Source organism: Elaeis guineensis, chromosome 10 (assembly GCF_000442705.2).
Source record: "Elaeis guineensis isolate ETL-2024a chromosome 10, EG11, whole genome shotgun sequence".
In the NCBI taxonomy this organism is placed as follows: domain Eukaryota; kingdom Viridiplantae; phylum Streptophyta; class Magnoliopsida; order Arecales; family Arecaceae; genus Elaeis; species Elaeis guineensis.
In genome coordinates, this window is record NC_026002.2 from 19,207,808 (window position 1) to 19,224,726 (window position 16,919).

Below are 16,919 nucleotides of genomic sequence, written 5' to 3' on the forward strand. Positions count from 1 at the left end.
GTTTGATTTTCTGACTATAAGGTTGTGAATTTGAATTCTCATTTATCGAGGTAAGAATCCTGTACATGATCATCACTAAATTTATGTTATTTGTTAGTCTTATATGTTGAATTTGCAATATCGAAATTATAATCGATGAGTTTTCTATGCTTGAGACATTGAGATGGCTTACATGAATAAATTTTTTTTTTAAAAAAAAATATGAGTATGTTTTGAAAGGATTTTTATGATTGATGGTATGAGTCTTATGGACATGACTTATCAATTTCATCATTCTGTAATTTAAAAATAATTTGATAAAAAATCAAGAATTAAATGGAAAGGATATGTTTTGGACTAGCCTCGACATATGAATCAGCCGACCAGGAGCTCATGCCTGGGACAGCCCGCCAGGAGCTTATGCCTGGGACAGCCTCTCACGGACTTTCATACGTAGGACAGCCGGCCAGGAGCTCATCCTGGGACAGCCTTGAAAGGCTTTTATGAAAGAATAATTGGATTGGAAAGAGATTGAGGTATTGTTTGGGTTAGTCCAAAGCCAAAAAGGGATAAAATATTGACAGATCGAAAATGTGAGAAGATACAATATTTAATATGAAATTCAACAATGAATGAAGATTTCACCTGATGATGTATGATGATACATATGCATATTTGTGACATTATTCCAGTTATTGTATACCTAGGAGATTTCTCAATTGCATTGGTTTTAGAAATATTAATTTTATTTACTGGCTTGATGTACATGTGCAGTGATTCTTACTGAGCTGGAGAAGCTCATATTTTCTTCTTATTTTTTTTTTCAGACTCACAGGATACTTAGATTGGATGGTTTGGGCGAGAGCAAATGAGAACTGAAGCCTTTAGTAATTTAGTTAGTTTAAATTCTTTGATGCCAAAGAACATTTGAATAATTGTATTGAACAAGTTTGCATTCGATTTGAAGCTGTGACATCGGTTGATTGATTTGGTATTTAATTGGTTATTTAAAATTTTGAAGTGTTAAATTTTAGGCCTTACATGATCTTAGGGTGCTGCTCTAGGGTTTGTGTGGCCGTGTCATGTGTCCAACTCAGGTGCTGGGTTTGGGGCGTGACAATAATATTATTGTTACAGTCTTTATAATAATTATTATTCAAATGCTAAAAAACTTAGATTGTTCTTTTTAGATAAATGTCACCGTTTTGACCATTATAGCAGTCAATAATACTTCAACGAGATCCTTCATAGCAATATAATACATTATTTAAAACCTCGGTAGATGCATTCTTATTTTTAATTACTACATTGCTTTTATTTGTCTCTCAATACGTTAGCTTAGATGCAGATCTCTTATTTCCAAAAAAAGAGAAAGGGAAATCACCTTAGTGACTGATGAATGATGTAGGCTAAGCTACCAATGAAGGCATAATATTTTGTAAAATAACTGAACAAAATACTCTGAAAATATGCTCAAGCAATAAGCTCAGATTTTCTATAAACCTAACGTTTCCAGTTATTCTACTCTTTGAAAAGGCATATTGCTTTACCAAAAAAAAAAGAAAGAAGGCATATTGAAGTGACTAATTCATTTAAAGTGCAATTCAATCACCATTTTTAAACCGCTGGGTCGTCGTTAAATCAATGTCAAATCCTCTTAGAGTTATATACTAGATATTTGTTATTATGACCAATATATTGTACTGTATATATAAAATAATATTATATCAGTTGGTATTTCAAAACATATCAGTTTTATTTGCAGGAAAATTAAGAGGCAAGATTTTAGATGTATCTTGTCAGTAGGTGCGTGATACTAATATACACCATTATCTTGGTTGATATGAAAAACTTGTGAGTTATCTACACATTATTCCCTCATGGGACTTCAAAAAAAAAATGCATAAAAAAATCAAAAAACAACCATTTTATAAATACGAGTGATTTATGGAGAAGTTTGAAAGAAAAATTTACTTATATTCAAACTAGCAAAAATAAGCTACATCTATTTATTTTAACAAAAATAATATATTTTAAACTATAGTACTAAACCATTATGCCCGGTACACAAGGTTAGTCCATATTATAAAAGTGCAAATATATTGTTAATGGATATCACATACATAGAACATGTGAATGCCTATATAGAAAGTGTTTGTTGTTGTGGTAAGCAGGAGAGGCAAGCGTGTAATGCTCTACTAACATCCAAAGCAAACCAAACTTTGTGAAAATAAATAAATAAATAAATATTGTGCTTTTCCCCAAAAAAAGGTGGATGAAGTGGAGTTTTCTTGCAAAATTCTACTATGTCTTCACTGTAACTCAGGAAATAAATAAAAAGTATAAGCAAATAATAAAAAATAAATTGGTGGTTATTTTCTTGGAACAATTAAAGCAATTCCTTCTCCCAACAAATAAAGATTTTATAACCTATTACTTCTAAGTGGTAACTGCTTAATCTCAATAAATTAAAAAAAAAAAAAAAAAAGCTTTACATGCTCTACCGCATACCATGATGTGGGACTTCAGAAACCTACCGAGCAGGGCATTCGTTTATGTTTTCCGCCGAACCATCAACATGACGGCTTTGCAATAAATCAATGCATCTTAGTTCTTCAAAATACTATTTTTGTCCATTAATTATAATGTGGACTTAACTTTCATGATAACTACACCATGCTAACTAAGCGATAATCTTCAAATATGATGTAAAAAATAAATTAAACATTTTTAAATCTAAGTAATATGGAAAAATTAAAGAACTAAATTATCCAAGGATAACTAGTAGCTCACCATCTTATTACAGAGCTTCACCATTCCTACGGACTTCAGAGGACATCCACGTAGGATGGTGTAGTCAAGAACCATTAATTGTCCTCGTTGTTTATTTCCGGAATGTATGATATTGGCTTGCGAAAAATCTGCCATGCAAAATATTTAAATGCAAACACATGTTTATATACACTCAAGAGAAAGCACTTCATTGGTTATGCATGTATAGGGCGCATAGGTATTTATAGGCTCTAGAGTGTTGATCTCCATTGAAAAGGATGAGTTGGTGCACATAAAGTCTACTTAGAACTCAAATAGCCTACAAACCTAAGCAACCTAGCTAGAATAAATTCTCAGCCTTAGGCCATCTGTATGCCAAATAATCTAGCTCGACATCAGACATCCTCTAATTTGACTAGAACTGTTATGACTTCAAAATTTCTGGGACTCAATTTGGATTTGATGGCAAGGTTACAACTGTCTATAATAAGTCGAATGGCACAACTATTGTCCAATATGTGATGGTGTAGACTTTGCTATCAGGATTTGATATTCTACTCATAACTTACAACTTTGCAACTCGATCTACTATTGCCTAAAAATTTTTGCTTATTAGATATTTATGAGTCAAGCATCACCTAATATACTTCCTCCTTGGAGCATTGGATAGGTCCAAGGGCATGTTCTTTTGAGGATAAAAAATTTATCTAAAAATTTTTATTTTTTTAAATAAATATTTTTCAAATAATATTTAGATAGAAAAATAATTTATTTATATTTTTTTATACATTAGAAAATGGCTTGAAAATTTGTTATTCATATTCTTTTGCATTATTAGTTTCCTAAATAAATTACTAAATTCTATCCATATTTTTCATAATATCTTTTATTATATAAATATTAATATATATAATAGTATATGATATATTATTTTATAATATATCATATTATAATATTATATTATATTATATAATTATAATATATTATAATATATTAATATATACTATTATTTTATTATTATATATTATTATTATAGTATATTATAATATGGCTTAATTACTAAAATGGTCCCTGAGGTTTGGGGGTAAAATTATTTCAGTCTCCAACTTTTAAAAAAGTTGCAATTGAATTTTTGACTAAATGGATATGATTCATTTCGATCCTTACCATCAAAGTTCTGTTGCTAATCAAATGGAACTACACATGTGGCTTTGAAGGGCACTAATATGTCCAAGACATGACAGAGTGAGTCTATTTTGGAGGGAACGTGCCACATCATTGTATTGTTGAAGAAAAATTTTCTATCAAAATATGAGAGAAGAAGCTCTGATTTCAGAGAGAATAAAGCTTTTATAAAGGAAAAAATATGGAATTAGGAGAGGAAGAGAAGAGAAAAGAACAGAAAAATTACTTTGACTATGCGGTTTAAGTTGGGGTAGGTTACATTATAATGTTTGTGATTATAAGGTTATATTTTGTGCACTTCAGTTAAGACAATGTTGTTTAGAATTGCAACAGTAATCTTATAATGATCTCAAAAATCTGCAATTAATTGCTACTCTTATATTTTGAAATAGCTCCTTTTGATTCAATCTTTTTTCTGCAATGTTTCATTGAGCCACAGGTTAAATATGGGAGCTACTAATGAAACATTATAGCATATCATCCCAGTTAATTTGAGCAATGAATCCTTTGAGCAGTAAATTAAATATGTGCTAATATGATAACAAAATATTCTACTGATAGCACAGCATCCTAGTTAAGGATATGACTGAATCATGTACAAAAGTTTATATTAATATATTCATTTAACCTATAATTATGTAAGGCAACTTAAGAAAAAATCAGTTGCAGATACATGAATCTATCTATCTGAATACAATAATCCATTTACAACATTGATATTAACCGCATAATAGATAATGCTACACTATATTGCCACTTAGTTACTAAGAATTTTTTTGCATTGCAAAATAAATATTAAGGGTTACCAATCAATCATTCTGAAAAATATAATACACTGAAAGGTTATAGCACAAAATACTTCGCTTTCATTAATTTTCTATAAAAAGAATGATATATAAAAAGTTTCGATAATAGTATCAACCTTTGTAATTTGATACCAACCATTACACCAAAACGACCACAATATATAATATATACTTATAATTACATATTGCTACTAATAAGGGCTTCTTACTATATTGATAAGTCAACAATGTAGATATGATATTGTGCAACACAATCTCTTTTTCCTTAGCCACCCTCGTTTGTTTACTTCACTGCCACATCTCAATTGTTCGTGAGACAATCTACAATGTTCTTGCTTTCCTGCTCTTCGATTAATAAAGATAAATCTAAGATTCAAGTGGTATATGAATGAAGGAATGGAATAAGAGTTGAGATGAGGATTTGAGGATCTGAACTTTTTTACTTTTTACTCTCAGTTTTAATTGATGGATGGATGAATCCTAAAATCTTTAAATCATTTAGGTTTTCCTCCAACCGCACATTGATATAGCACATTTCCTCCTGATTTGCTCTTTCTGCCACGTCTTCAATCTATAAATGCCATCTAGTTGCCACATCATACAAAAAAACACCACATGTGCAGCTCTATTTGATTAGCAATGGAACTCTGACGGTAAGGATCAAAATGAATCATATCCCTTAAGCCAGGAATTCGATTGCAACTTTTTAAAAATTTGGGACTAAAATAATTTTACCCCCAAACCTCAAGGACCATTTTAGTAATTAAGCCATTATAATATATTATAATAATATTGTATATAACATTATATTATATTATATTATATTATATTATATTATTATAATATACTATAATAACATATTATATTATATTAGTATATATTATTATATATAAATATATTATATTATGATATATCAATATATAATAATATATTATACTATACTATACTATACTATATTATTATTATAAAGTTAAGGATATATTAAGAATGAATTAAAAAAATTATTTTTTATATTGATAAGAAAATAACTTATCTATTTTGAAAAGTGCAGGAACATATAAGTTGATCAATAAAAAAGTTGACTTATTTTTTCATGATATTTATCCACAAAAGAACAGACCCTAAAGATCGTGCAAAGACCCTGTAATAGTATAAGGTGTCAATTCGACTCGCAATCTTGCTCCAGCATGACTCCTAATGCAATATTCTCAATGTCTTCCCGCCTTCGATGATATTTAGCCTATTTCAACTTTCAATTTAGGTCTATGGTTATGATGTTTATTGTTCAGAAGGCCAAGGTCATGAGACTATAGGTCAACTTTCAATTTTCGGCTTGCATCAGCTAGTGAGAAAGGACAGGTTCTTGGATGAGATAGGGTGGGGCGATTGATCCACGAGTGGATTTTCCTCTTCCATGCCTCATTACGGAGGAGCTAATATTTGTGTTATAATGGGCAAGCAATTGGATGATGATCTGTGGTGGTGGGTCACATTGAGCAGCAACAATTGATAAAGATTACAACAAATAATGATTGACTAAACAGATCATTGCATTGATTGGAGAGCTACATGATCTCCAGTCATGAAGAGTTACATCCACCAATAATGCATGCTAGAGGCGTGGAAGCCCCATTTGCTACAAAAATCTAGAGATAATTGATCATATGTTGCTGTTTGAGTTGGTAAAGGGATCCACACCTGAAGTCTTCTTGGGTATCTTGAGAGTTTTTGTGGCTTCTCTTGCAGTAGCTGTCTTTTTTTTTTTTTGGTTTTATCTGTCTTTTTTTGATTTTTTAATAAATAAATAAATAACCATCCCTTTCTAGTGTTATATATATCCTCTTCATAGTTGCCGTTGATTGTTTAGCAAGTGGCAACCCCTTAGGTGGACACTTGTCTTCTGTACACCTTAATTTGCGCTTGGCTGTGCTCAAGCTTATGTGCAAACAGGCAATTGATTTTTTTTAAAGACACAACTATGATTAACATGAGATTTAGCTTATCGTGATAATAATATCATGATGGCCATTTGGTGATGGTCAAGTTCCTAACTGTTACCACTCGAGGTTCAATCAACAAAGTAAAAAAAAAAAAATTGTTGCCACTCGAGGAGGTTCATCATTGATATAAAGGTTGAGATAACCATCAAATATAACTTCGCGGATGAGGAGGTACATGAGTCTGTTGAATATTTCAGAAGTTTTTCGAGACAGCAATCTTAGTGGAAGTGGGGGGATGAGGGGGGGTCTGATGATTTTATAGCCAAAAATAAGTTCCTCCACCTAAACAATAAAATAATAATAATGATGATGATGATTGTTATTGTTATAAAATTAATTTTTTTTAATGATGATGCTTTCAGATGACTAGGCTTTTAAGCTTATCATCCCCAGTTGCATCTCACATGTAGCCTATTCCCAATTTTGTTTATAATGGTACCCCCCATGCAAGCACCGACATACCAGGCACCAGCACACGAGAATGGTCGTTTGGAGTCGTCCAATTCTAAATTCTCGTTAGTGAATTTATTTTTTACTATTTTAAGATTCTATAGATGGTGGTGCTGACAATGATGATGAATGGTTTCACTGCCATACAAGAAGTGCCAAAGCTGGACAAACGTGAGATGCGAAAGTTCCATCACCGCATGGATGCAGCAAATGATGATGAGAACGATAGCCATTCAGAAGCAGCTTGTGTTGAGCACGCCGCTCCAACAAAATCTGCACGATTCTTGGAGAATTTTGGATTCCTTTCCAGATCAATAATTTCACCTCTTTAGAGAAGGAAACAACCTTGCCAATTGGCTGGGCGCTGCACTTGTCCAGCGATCATCCATCTCTCATGTATCTATTTCAGGTTGATGCGAGAGGCGTAGTTCCCAATAGATGTTACTTTATTTATTTATTTATTTTAAAAATCCTTCTGGGGTTCAACCCCATTGCTCCTTTTAAAGAAGAAGAAGAAGGGGAGGGAAGCAAGCTTGAAAATTTTCCCCGCATTTTGATGTTCAGCTTTGACTGAGTTCAAGGTATGTGACTAGTAATACATTTATTATGGACATTTTTATCAACTATAAATAAACATTGTTCCATCAGAGCTCAATCCTATGATTGTGATGTTTAAAGCTATCATATGTTCAGATGTTGATTTAAAACTTAACAGTTGAGACTAGTCCTTGTGTAGGGATGAACAATTAACAGGATTTCAGGCTTCCCCAATTCCATTAACGGTCTACAAACGAGCCACTAATGAACAACCAGAGCACATTTTGGAACTAATTGAGCTAAGCTTGAGCTTGGCCCGCCCACTGGAGGAACCAAGAGCTTGAGCTTACCTTGTTTACGGAGGCTCTTTTGCGTATAAACATGTATCTACACGCGTGTAGAGTGAGCTGAACCCTTATCATCAATGTCCATCGAGCAATACTACTAGCCACGTTAAAACATAACCCAGCCACAAAATTCCCAGTAGTCCTTTTTGAAGTTGATAGTCATGAAATCTATAAGAGCATTTGCATAAATTTAGATTGGTATTTAAGTCATAAACAGGTAAACAGTCAATTAGTAGCATCCATAGATGACAGAACGACCACAGAAAGGAGAATTTCAGGGGCAAACGCAGTTTCAGAAAAACATTCAACCAAAAAACGCCCGTTTAAGGGGGTTCCCGTTGTGTCTCCACGAAGCGCACAGGCAAAAAACGCGAAGGAAAAGATTCCGTCACATATCTTGACCATACTCACATCCAACATTAATTATTATTTCCATATAGAACAGCAACCTGTATCCAACAATCTATTCAGCTTGAATCAAACATGAGATGGACCAAATAGGCAACCAGATACGCCATCCAGAGGATTCTTGACGAATGCATAAATTTCAGACAGAAAAATAACCAAGTTTACAGGTTCTAATTCATAAGAATACTTATCTTGGCACAACCAATCTGAGAGGGAAAAAGAAGTTTACATCCTTCAGTCTATCAAGTCCAACAATTCTAAAGAGCATGCGATGGTTTGAAGACAATTTGCAAAAATTGTCCAATAGTCCATGTCCAAAGACTCTAGTGCATAGAGTTAGAATTTTTGAATGACAACTGAATTGGCGAGCCCTGCTTCCTCAATTGTCTTGGTATCATCAGTAAGCTGCTTGGGCGGAAAACCAACAGTCTGTAGCTGGTAGTTTCTTGCTGCCCCAGGCCTTGATGCATCAATGAATGCCCGAATATCACCAATTGTATGGTGAGTATTGAAACGGGCAACCATACGAGTCCCATCCACCAACCTTAGCTGAACAGAGGTAGATGGCAAAGAAGCATCAACTGAAAGGCCAGCAGATGGGGAAGGAACAGAACTGGGAGTAGGAGCAGCAACGGCAGGCTCAGAGACTGAATCATTTGAAGATGCACTGCCTAGAGTTCTTCCTACACCTTGAAATGCAGTAAGACGTCTCGCAGGTTCCTGCCAACAGGAAAAGAAGATCATGACCGTGAGATATCACCGTGGGGACAGAATAGTGGCGATCCAAGTTCAAGTTGGTAGGGGGACCCACAGGATACTTTTCTTCCCTCCTTACAAGATTGACATGAACTGATGTCCTCTTATCTGCTGGTTCAAGCTCTTTAGGGCATTCAGACTTCCTGATGCTCTGCACAAGAGAAACAATATAGGTTGCAATATCCGAGGTTTAGATTTAAGGTGATAGAAATGAAACATAACAGTTCTCATTTAAGGAATGAAATAGTTCGTGTTTAAGTGCCTCCATAATGCACTTGAAAGAAAGTAATCACAGAAGATTTTTCAAAAAAAAAAAAAACTCTTTGGCAATTTAGAAAAATCAGGAAGGACAACATGCAACTAACAGACATGACTTTTCTTGCCACCACATTTTACCAAAGCTAAACAAGTTGACTGTTAGAATACTTGCACCTGCAGTGATTGGTTCCACGTGGGACGACGAAATTTTTTTTTTTTGTTTTTTCACGTCGCACCCCGGTCCCGTGCATGAACCAATCACCGCAGGCAGTGCGCACAGTTCTGCACCGCTGCAGTGCACAAGAATTTCTCTCTGTTATACATTGGTTGAGCCCAACCCAGCTGACCGTTGAACAGGCCTACCAACAATAAAACAATTGAAAGTTGTAGACATTATTGGAAAGGACATCAAATTAACCATGATAAGCAAGCTTTATCACAGATATTTGGACTTTATTTAATGTGCACATCTTTGTCATATGGCTTTATCAAAGATCAACTTCAGACTTCAGCTAAAGCTTTGTTTTAGAAAAAGGGGTCTGAAACCAACATAATAGCCAATACATTCAATAATATCAAAGATAACTAAATGATAACCTTTGATTTGAAGCATTTTGGTATTATGAATAAGCTACATTACCACTCTCAGACCTCTGCATGGCTCAACCAGCAAATTACTTCACCACATTGAAATTTCTGTGCCACAAAAATGGTATCATAAAGCATTCAAAGCTCATTCTCTTTCCTTGATGCTAATCAATTTTCCATTTTCATTTCAACTCTTTAATAAGAAAAAAGAATGGGTACAGACTGGATGCGATCATGCCAGCATGCATGCACCGGATCCCATCAGAAGAAGAGGTACGGACCCTTCATAAGAAGTAGGCACAACAGGATCTGGTCATATCATGAAAGATAAGACAGGCCTTAAAGCCAAAAATAATAAAAAAATTATAAAGAAAAGAGAAAAACAAAAACAAAAATGCCAATGGGAAACTACCGCCACAGAGTAAAAAGGAGGCACTTCCTCAAGGGCCCAAATTAGCTGTGCCACTACTCTGAGATATATACTTCCAAGAAAATCACTAGGGAAAATTGATGAAATCAATTAGCATTAAGTTTACCTTGCCTGGAAAATCTTCTAATTCTGATTTGTTTTCAGAAATTCTAACGGTTTTATCAGGCATGAGGTTCTTGCCGGCCCATAATCCGTTACACACAGAAGCCTGGGATAGAAGGGAGGTGCTGCAAATGGCTGTAAATATGGGTTTCAATAGAGTTGCAATTGAAAGAAAGTGACTCACCTTTATCAATATTTTGAGGAAGGGTGTGGGGGTTCGCTGAAGAATATGCCCTTTTATTTTGGATACTATTCAACTTCTACAGCATTTTGAAGAATACAAGACCACATATCTACAGAGAAGCAAATATTGTTGCCGACTGTTAGCAACAGAGGCAGAAAGAGAGCTGCTAATGTGAATTGGACACATACGTTTCCTGTTGATGTTGCACATTTTATGTATTTTGATATGGCGCCAAGAACTAATTGCCTTAAATAGTGGTTGTAGCTACTCCCTTTTAACTGAAAAAAGGGAAGATTACACTCACTAAACCTTCAGCCATTTACATAGGCACCCCCTCTCCTTTAAAAGGTTTCAATTAGCCCCTTGAACTTTTAAATTGAATCAATTGAGTGTGTGTGTGTCTGTGAGAGAGAGAGAGAGAGAGAGAGAGAGTCAATTTAGAAAGCAATCCCACTATATCATCCTTCCAAAGGATTTAAGTGAGAGCCTCCTCAACAAATAAAAGGATATCTGAAATTTGTTTTCCATTTAGGGCCCCTATAGGTACTCAAGTAGCAGAAGGTTCTCCACAAACTATTATTGACAACTAGCAGACTTAAACAAAATTCTGTCTACATGGATGCTAAACAAAATGCAAACTCTGAGTAACATTGGGCATGTAGTGCAGAATAATCCATTTCAAAACTGCTTCTGCAATCAAATCTGACATTTGGTTATAATACATTTGAGGGCAAGAAGGAACTTGTAATTTGATAGTCGTTTCCAGAACATGTATTAAAGTTAACCATCCCCACCCTTCCCAAGTGTAGCAGCAAATAATGATCAAGTTAATATTACAAATATTATATACAAGCGAAATGACTTAATTTGGAAAATCATCCATACATCAAGACAAGAATTTTAAAGGATAAACAAGGGAGGGCGATTGGAGCCAAGAGCTTTTCCTGTGTACACCCAAACAACTGCATTTCAAATGTTGACAACAACCAGCATCCTACAGGACCAACTCTCAACACATCAATATAAATGGTCTTAATGACGATCACTAAGGTTGTGAACAAAAATTGCGAATCATTTGCCTATTTCTTCAGAATTTGTTTGCAGTTAGACCAAGGGTTATCCTATTCACATCTCAACAACTGCATCTCCATGTCATTCACAAGCAGCATCCTACAGAACCAACTTTTAATACATCAACACAAACTTGATGACAATCAAGCTACTAAGTTTGTCAGCAAATTCTGTGAATTGTTCACAAATGCCTATTCCCTTCAGACTTGATTCAACCAGACTCATCAATAAAATCATCTAGAGCAAGTGCTCTAAAAAAGTTCATTCCATTTTTCCGTCCGTACATCTGAGTTAGTGAGTTCTATCTCCACAGTTTCTTGTCTACTAAATCTTGGAAACCCAGTTTGGGCTTAGTAATCAGACTTTCTCTTTTCAGCAAAAGATCCTATTGAATAACTGATGACTAAAATTCCCTAAGATCTATCTGTCTTCTCTTCAAGATTGTCAAAGATTCTCTTTCTCAGTTCAATTCTAGTGCTTAGCAACATAGATTTCTTAGCCAAACTCTAAAAAGAAGAGCCAAAATGGAGAAGCGCTAGCCTAAGATCCACTTAAACCCACAAAACTGATAATTAAAACCTTGCTGATGCAAGCAGACAGGTTGTTAATCTATTAAAACAGATAAAATACAAAAGGTCTGTCAATCCCTCCACCAAGAAAAAAAAAGAAGAGACAATTTGATATATCTTTTTTTTGGCAAGCGATGATATCATTTTCTATGTAGGACATTCATTTGTTGTCAACTTTTTTCATCAATGCCGACCGTTACACTCAAACACAAGCATATTATAACTCAAATATTATTTTAAAACTCAACATTTCATACACATAAACACATGATGCTCTTGATGCATGTGGCCCCAATATGCTTCCGAATGAAAACCAATGGGGGATCTCAAATAAAAATCCACACCATTGATCATAATCTGCAATGTATAAACTGCCCAAAGGCTAAGAACCATTGACTTTGGAGGCTGTCTATGCATCAAGCAAGCATAAAATGAATGGTGGCAATATAGCCAATGTACAAAAGTGTATCATAGAATGTGTAATTAGCAAATCCAAACCACTGACCTTGACCTAAATATTTTAATGCATATATGAACCAAATTGCACCTAATCTAGACACACCTAGACAATAGATCAAACCAAAACACAATATCATACTATTAAATTTGTTCATTTTTTTTATATATAGATTCATGGGTAAAAGAGCTTAAAAAATGCATGAGTTTTTGTTTCTAGCTAATTTGGGTGCTGTGGATCATGATCACATGTGCGCTAAGAAGCTAAGTCCTTATCCAACAAAGACTTACTGTATCTATTCTGAATCAAATTTAAGGATCTTCTCCTACCTTTCTGTTATAAGGCTACATACTCCAAAGGGCAAGTTTATGCCCTTGCCCACATGCTATCCAGGATTTGTTATGCCTAGCCTTGCTCTCTATAATCGTTCAAAATAAATCTAAGACCTCTTTATCGAACCCACCTCTACTCTTTGTTTAGCAAAATAATCCAATCTGAATTGATTCTCCATCATTCTACACTCCACTCACTTCTTCTTAACTAATCCTTCCTATAGAGATCCTGCAGAACTTGTTATCCTTAATATTTTGCATCTAAATCTCCTAAGGAACTCTAACTGAAATTCATACACTAGGTATTAGTTTCATCCCCTAACAAGCAGATGTGTTATATTACTGGTTATTTATGTAATTCATTAGAAGTTAATTCAAATTTGAAATATTAACAACCATGAACCCAGAATATTGCACCAAATAAATTTTGTTAAATATGATCAGGGTGGGTATATCATGAACTTCACACAAGTAACATATGCACAACACACAATGAGCTGCAAACTAAAACGATGAATAATAAAAGATCTTTAGTAAGGCAAATATAAGCATAATCTAATAACGAGTCCATTATTATAATTAAAACAGTCAGCAAGCGACAATAGTTAGTACTGACAAATAGAGCAAGGAAACTGCTTGTCAGTCAATACACACAATGTATAAGCTAAAAGGCAAGTTAATTCGAAGAATTTACTCTGCAATGCAAATGGATGAGGAACGTGCCAAAATTTTGTTACCATCATATAATAGAAATAACTACAGTACCTCTAGAAAGGATGCATTCTCAGGATCATCAAATCTCCTCAGTGGACCATCATTTACAGTGAATCCGTTGGTCCAGAAATAGATAGTATGAACGACATTCTGAGGCTGTTGAGGAGAAGATGGTACTGTTTCACCTGATAGTAGTCTACCTGTCCCAGTAAAACTTCTTGAGCTTGAAGCCGGTTGAGGCTCAAAAGGCCCCTGCATGGCTCCCATCCGCCTGGCTTGCTCAAATATTGCATCTACATCCTGACCACCTTTCGAAGGATCTTGAACAAGCATTCCACTGCACAAGAATTACATTTTTATCAAAAAGAACGTATTAGTAAATGAAGTAAATGACCATTGAAGTATGCCAAAGATCTTGGAACTTAGAGAGAGAGAGAGAGAGAAAGGGACTCGTAGCCGGTCTCAGGGACGCAGAATCCAACAAAACCCTATCCAACAATAAAAAGCCCACTATCGTTCCAATATTCAAATAATTCCCTTCCATCCTCTCTTACTCTCACATATAAGTCCAAATCAACGAAGATTATCCTTTTACAAGGAAAGCATCAATCCAGATCAATAAAGATCTTTTTAAAAAAAAAAAAAATCAGAAGAAAGATCTCTCTGAATCGAGAAAGGGCAAGAAGAATAGATGCCTGATCGGAAATCCATCTCACCATCAAATTCTCGATCAAATGGGAGCCTATTAAAGAGAAATAAAAAAGAGCTAAAAAAAATCGATCATGACCTTTTCTCGCCGCCGGTATAGTACTCCTGCGGCCCATCAGAATCGCTGTCAGATCCGGGACTAGACCGTCGGTTAAGATCCGCGAGGGTACGGATGGTCGACCGGCTCCCGGAGGCCTTCGCCGCCGGCCTCTTCTCCCCCCGCGACCCCGTCGAACGGACGACCGGAACGGCAACCGGCGGCGGAACGTCGTTCTCCGGCACATAATCTTCATCGTCGTCATCATCGCCGTCGGCACCGCCTTCGTCGTCGCCTCCGCCGCCTTCGCCGGCGCGGGGTTGAGTGGGGTGGGGATCGAAGGGGGAGGAAGGGGAGGTGTCATAGAAGGAGTGGATGGCGGAGTCGAGGAGCCAATTGTGGCTCTCCAGGAAGAAGCGCGCTTCCTCCGGCGTGGCGGAGGTGATGCTGATGAACGTCTCCACCAGAGACGTCTCCTCCGCGGTGCTGCGGCTCTCCATCTCCGTCACTTCGAGCCCAAGGGCAAGGGGACTGCTTCCACTTCTCTGGTTCCTGGAAACTATTTCTGTTCGTACGCCAGCAGGAAAATATCAGACTTTGGGGGGATTCCTTCCGTGATATGCTACTGCTTTTAGTGGCTGGGCCAGCCCATTAAACATGGGGCGAGCATTGAGCACAATGTCCAACCTGACTGGCCCAATTTAATCATATCGGGATTGTTCGCCAATTTTAACCGTTCTGATCCGGACCGGTTCGATTCAAAAAATTAAATAATTAAAAATTAAAAATTAATCTGAAAAAAATCTAATCAAAAATTACGATTCAATTATTTATTTTTTTTAATATAATTATTTTTATTTTTAATTATTTATTTTCAATATAATATATTTAAATAATTATTGTGAATCCATTGTTAATTTGTTACATTACATTTAATTAAATTTAAAATATATTAAATTTATTGATTAATATTTTTTTATTAAAAATTAATAATTAATAAATATGATATATTAATAATTGATAAATAATAAATTGATAATAAATAAAATATAATATATCAAAAATCACTTCACCTATAATACAAACAAATAATTAAGTATCACAATAAATTATAGTAATAAATTAAATATAAATATCCAACATCCATCTATATAATTAATAAATTTTTAATATAATAAAAATTTAAATTTAAATTATAATTTTGATTTTTAATTTTTTTAATTTTTAATCAAATTATATAAAAATTGAAATATTTGAAAATAAAAATTAAAGATCAAATTAAATTATATTTGATCCGATTTCAATCTGATTCGCACGTATTATCAATCTGAACTAAATAATAAATAATTGTATCCGTGACAGAAGTCGGAACGCCATCCCGAGCATCAAAAAAAAAAAAAAAATGAAAAAGAGCCTTTTGGACCCTACTTGGTCCATTGTTTCTTTTGGTTTATGCTCAGATATACGAAAGCTCAGATTCATTTGGTTTTAGCTCGGATTAATACGTTAAAGAAAAAAATAGTGAGTTCTCCTCACGGCACTATTATCCACAAAAAAAAAAAAAAAACCTAATGGGTCACTATTTTTTTTCTTTAATATATTACATTTGATTGACCGAAGCAACGTGCAGCTAATTGAAGTCAAATTAATACTTAGTAGATGGTTCATCGTCATTTTAGCCCTCAGTAAAATATAAATTAATAATATAGTAATAAAAATTAATTTAAATATTATTATTGAGAAAATTGATAGTATTTTTACCTATCCCTTAAAGTTTTTTTATGAAGCAAATCTTCTGCAACCTTTAGATGGAAGACCTTGTTATGTGGATTTCGAGGAGGAATATTTGTGTTGTCAAGATGTCAGTAACCATCAATAATAAATCATGATGTTTAGGCATTGTTGGGATATATCGATCGGTCTCTCTCATGCCGACTCACCATCGGATTTGTCTGACCGGCGCCCGACTCTACCGACCGCACCGACCGACGACTGCCGACACCGTTCGACCGAAAGTATATCGGTCGGACAGACCCTTTCCATTTCCGACTGGCCGAACGACGGAGCCCGATCTCCGACTCCCGCAATGCACCAGACTGACCGTCGGAGGGTCCCTAGGTCTTCACCCGACATCCCACAACCAAATACCGACGTATGGTCGGTCGGCTCCTCCAAACGTCGTACGACTACTGAGGGCCGCCGTCCTGACAAAGGCATGCGGCATAGCCG

The 16,919-nt window shown here is 35.1% G+C and overlaps 1 protein-coding gene across 1 annotated transcript; it reads right to left on the reverse strand.

The window, feature by feature from the left end:
* Positions 1-8,586: 8,586 nt before the first annotated feature.
* Positions 8,587-15,280, reverse strand: LOC105052833 (plant UBX domain-containing protein 4). The gene is made up of 4 exons (XM_010933782.3): positions 14,733-15,280; positions 13,997-14,282; positions 9,296-9,391; positions 8,587-9,204 (listed from the first exon to the last, which is right to left on the reverse strand). The coding sequence occupies exons 1-4, from the start codon at positions 15,188-15,190 to the stop codon at positions 8,821-8,823; spliced, it is 1,224 nt and encodes a 407-aa protein (XP_010932084.1). The 5' UTR covers positions 15,191-15,280; the 3' UTR covers positions 8,587-8,820.
* Positions 15,281-16,919: the final 1,639 nt, after the last annotated feature.